We start from the raw sequence: 4,392 nt of genomic DNA, 5'->3' as shown, positions 1-4,392 counted from the left end.
ATACAATAATAAAACAATGCAACAGTAGCTATTATTATCCTTCCAAACAAGAGTTGCAGACAGATAAACCTGGGTTTGTCCAGTGTATTGGCTTCCCAGAGTTACCCTCGAACAAGTCATTTAAACTCTGATTGTTTTAATCTGAGAAATGAAGACACTCTTCCTTCCAGGGCAGGGTTGTTGGAGAGATAACAGAAGATACTACGGTAGAGTTGACAGAGCCCCTAGGACATCACGGGGGAGCAGGGGCGGCCTCTCCTGGGGAAGACGGGTCTTCGGCAAACACACACCTTCACTCCAGGAATCCTCCCATAGACACGGTGACGGCTGATTTTATGTTGACTTGCCTTGATCACGGTGTCCAGATATTCAGTCTAACATTGGTCTGGATGTTTCTGTGATTGTGTTTTTTGGATGAGATAAACGTTAGATCAGCAGTTTTGGTGAAGTAGGTTGGTCTCTGTAATGCAGGGAGGCCTCATGCAAGCAGCTGAAGACAATGAAGGCCTGAAGAGAATGAAGGACTCAGCTCCCCCAGCAGGAAGAAAGTCTCCAGCAGACAGCCTCAGAGGGAAGAGCAGCACTGGCTTCCTCCCGGCTCTGTGGCCTCCCAGCCCGCCCTGCAGACTTTGGATTAGCCAGCCTCCACAATTCCTCAGGCTCATTCTCTCTATATACACACCATATTGGTTCTGTTTCTCCGGAGGGCCTTGACTGCCATGGATATAAAGCTCCCTCTGATTGTCAGAAGGATGCAAAATGAGGCAGCCTAGCCACCCAGTGGGCCCAGTGGTCAAGGGGGGAAATGAGGTGGCCACTAGTCAGTGCCGGGGCCATTTCTAGATGGTGCCTTTTTGTTTGTTTGTTTGTGTTTGTTTTGAGATGGAGTCTCTCTCTGTTGCCCAGGCTGGAGTGCTGTGGTGTGATCTCGGCTCACTGCAACCTCAATGGTGCTTTTTTCGGATCATAGCTCAGGCTTACGTGCTGACCCCAGTGGCCTATCTTTAAGCACTGCGGCTCCAGGAAAGAAAGGCCTGGAGAGACCTAGACCAAGGTCTCAGCGGGGAGGGAGAGAATTTGCTCTTTGCAAAATGTATGGAGTCCTTGTTATTTACCAGATATCATGTTAGAGACCAGCGATAAAAACAACAGTGAATTTCAGTGAATCTAAAACAATCCATTGTAAGACAGAGCATTATTCTATCTCCCAAGACAGGAAAAAAACATCTTTAGATTTCATAGATATCAAACGGGAAAACAATATATTGTGGAATAAACAAAATATGCTAATAGTAACAATGAGATATCTAGGACATACTATGTACAGGTGCTGTTCTTAGCATTTCACATATACCATTTTACACAGTGAATCTGTGAGATGGAAGCCATTGTCGTTCTATTTTATAGACAGGTACACTGAGACTCAGGCAGGCCAGTTGTCCTGCCTATGTACACACAGCTCCTAAGTGGTAGAGCCAGGATTTGAACCCAGACCCCGCAGCCTGGCTATGGAGCCAACATAGCCAACAGCTTTGCAGAAACTCAACAGCTTTGCAGAAACTCAAGTTGGAATGGAAGACCGCTCATTCCAGTTTGTCCCATTGTCCAGCATCCCACGGCCCATTCCAGAAAGTTCAGTGGGTGTCAATGAGCTTGGCTGTGGTGACCACTCTTACGTGTACCATTACCTTTTATTTTAATTTGAGAAATTAAATAAAACATATCCACAGTAGTTTACAACTCTGCCATGATGTCATTTTGTCAGATGGCAAATTTCAGGAGAGGCTCAAACTCCAAAAACCCTGTCATTACCTGAATTTAACGAGAGGACGTCAAATCACTTAATTCTATCACAGCCCACACCCATGAATTCACTAAGTAATTATCACACACCTGTCAGGCACCAGACAGTTGCTGAGGACCAAGATCCAGACGAAACTGATGGAGCTTCTCTTCCCCTGCACCTTCTGTGAACTTGGAGACACAAAGCTAAAAGACCGAAACCTGAGAGAGAATGGGAGCAGCCTGTGAGGCCCTGCCCTGCAGGCCGTCTCTTGGATGGTTTATGCTTCTCTGGCAGGTTTTCCCCTAGGTATTCATGGCATCGGGGGGCATTTCACCTCAGCAAAGTGATGACGCTGCCACTCAGGTTCCCATGGAAACCAAACTGGGACAGGAGGAACAAAAGGCTCCTCAAGGTCAGTGGTGCAAAGGACATTAGAGACAAAGACAGAGACAGCAAATTCGCCCAAAGAACAGACAAAAACCGGCGCTTCCTCCCTCCCTCCCATCACCACAGCTCGGGGCTTTGTCACTCCAGCACACCTGGGCCCTGCACTTCAGACGCTGCGTGATTTTTGAGCTTCTGGGGAGAGAAGCCTGGGCCTCCAGGGAGGTGCAGACGCTCCTGGCTCCTGGCAGACTCCTGGGCCAGGCCCAGCCTGTGTCTGTTTCCGGAGCCACGCGCTGCCTGTGCTGGGATGAATGCATGGCCGCTGCGTCCTTCCCCCTCCTCGGAGCCCACAAGCTTCCGAGTGCGTCATCTTCATGATTGGCCGCGGGAAATGACTTCTTGGAGTAAGTGACTGCTGCTCCGAGGCCCATCTGGACAAAAGCAGGATCCGGGATGGACACAGAAGAGCAGACCCGGAGCCCTGCGCCCCAGCCTCCCCTCCCCATGCGTTGCACATGTGTCCTCTGTTCAGCCTCTCCATTTAACTCTCCTTTCTGAACGCCCAGCCAGGCACCGCCTTCCTTCCAAAAGCCTTGTTTCTCAGAAAACCTTTGGCTTCTAGAAACCCAGGATTCCGAGGAGGAAGAGGACTGGCCTTTCTCTTGGGACTATTGATCAGGGCTGTCAGTTCCCAGCTCCATCCAGTGCCCTGAGCTGGGGACACAGATGCTGTCACTGGGTCCTGGCGAGTCTGAAAACTTGGGATGTCAGCACCACGGTGAGAGCAGAGTCTGCGCAGGGCCACTGCAGGCAAAAGACTGTCTCGCTTTTCACTGCGGGGGCTTCCCCAGTCCGGTGTGTGTGTCTGAGCCCTGCCGTTGGGAGGCATCATCGAGAGGCTCTGGTCTCCCCTGCCCAGGCCCTGCCTCCTGGCCCCACTGCCGGAAGCTTGAGCAGATCTGAAGCTCGCCTTAGAGGAAGACCCCATCCAGGGCAGACCCTGAATGCAGAAAGCAGAGAACTTGGCTTCTCCTCATTTGTTGTTAGGGCCAGTGCCTAAGGGACTAAACACAAACAAAACAGGCTAAAAGCAGGAGCAGTGGTGGCAGCGCTGGGCCAGCAATGATGGTTTCTATTGTGAGGGTTTCGGTCGTGCTTGGATCTGGGAGCGGGAGGCCGATGCACCCAGAGACCCTAGGGCAGGACTGTAACCACTGTAACCACGCATCTTAGGAGACGCTTTGGGAAGCTCAAACTGACGCCATTTGTGCTGAATTTTGGGGAAAGGGGGTGGGATGATGGACTTGGGAGCACTGTCGTTAACTGGTCATTGATTAGATATTAACTAGTCATTAACTTGACTTTCGGGAAAGCCACGAGGCCTCTGTGTCCACAGTTGGAAGGCATGGGCTACCCTGATTGGGGGTGCTTCAGCTGTATTCATGATTCACATTCATTCATTACATGCCTGATCTCTGTCTCAGGGGCCCAGCCTCCTGTGAGTAAGCTCTCAGATTCAGGGAAAGGCGTCTCAGAGAACTCCACGTCTGTGTGGAGTCAGATGGATCAGAGCAGAACACAGAGCCGCCTTCTCTGTCCCACTCTGTCTCCCACTCGCCTGCTCAGAGGTTCCCGGCCGGCTCCCTGTCTCCCTCTCTGCCCTCCTGGGTATCACGGGCCCTCAACTCAGGGAAGCTGGTGCCCTCACTTGTCTCCCATAGTCCTCTGTCGTCTGGGCTCCTGTGGCCCCTCTCAGCTTTCAGGACTGTCCAGTCTTCCGCATCCCTGTTCTTTCTCCCGCAAGTCCCCGGTGGCCCAGGCTCTAGGGGGGAGTTGCATTCTGAGCTACTGCCCACATGGCTTCCCCAGGGCGGCTGGAGCTCAGGTACGGCAGTCCCCATCCTTGACAGCCTGAGGCTCAGAGTCCATGACCTCCAGGGGCAGCCCACAGCAGCACCCCCTGCATCACCCACAGAATAGAGGGAGACAGAGGCTCTCCACACAAAGGCACTGAGAACAAAGAATACCCCAAAAGCCACCGAGGTCTCTGGGCAGCAGAGAGTGGGAGCGCTCGTCACAGGCCAGAAGCCCAGCAAGTAGCATCAGACACCTCAGGTTAAAAAGAAAGTAGAGATTGCCACCTCCCACCCTCCCCATTCTAGTCAATTTGGGCCAGTTTGGTGCACGCTAGCCACGTGCGGTGACCATGCTAAGTACTG

At 52.0% G+C, this 4,392-nt stretch overlaps 1 protein-coding gene across 3 annotated transcripts; it reads right to left on the bottom strand.

Moving 5' to 3' along the window:
- Nucleotides 1-964: 964 nt before the first annotated feature.
- TP53AIP1 (tumor protein p53 regulated apoptosis inducing protein 1) lies at nt 965-3,332 on the bottom strand. Of its 3 annotated transcripts, none has more exons than XM_011965420.1 (3): nt 3,011-3,161; nt 1,894-1,989; nt 965-1,056 (listed from the first exon to the last, which is right to left on the bottom strand). In XM_011965420.1, exons 1-3 carry the CDS (start codon nt 3,159-3,161, stop codon nt 965-967), a joined length of 339 nt encoding a protein of 112 aa, XP_011820810.1. The 3 variants fall into 3 exon arrangements, with proteins under 3 accessions (XP_011820810.1, XP_011820811.1, XP_011820809.1); XM_011965421.1 differs by having other exon boundaries at nt 965-1,044; XM_011965419.1 differs by lacking the exon at nt 965-1,056 and having other exon boundaries at nt 1,673-3,332.
- Nucleotides 3,333-4,392: the final 1,060 nt, after the last annotated feature.

The sequence above is a fragment of the Mandrillus leucophaeus genome, unplaced genomic scaffold (genome assembly GCF_000951045.1).
Source record: "Mandrillus leucophaeus isolate KB7577 unplaced genomic scaffold, Mleu.le_1.0 Scaffold724, whole genome shotgun sequence".
In the NCBI taxonomy this organism is placed as follows: domain Eukaryota; kingdom Metazoa; phylum Chordata; class Mammalia; order Primates; family Cercopithecidae; genus Mandrillus; species Mandrillus leucophaeus.
This window is presented reverse-complemented; position numbering and strand designations above follow the sequence as displayed.

Excerpts from the sequence above, each read along its gene's own strand:
- TP53AIP1 (XM_011965419.1), bottom strand. The coding sequence starts at position 3,161 with ATGGGGTCTTCCTCTAAGGCGAGCTTCAGATCTGCTCAAGCTTCCGGC.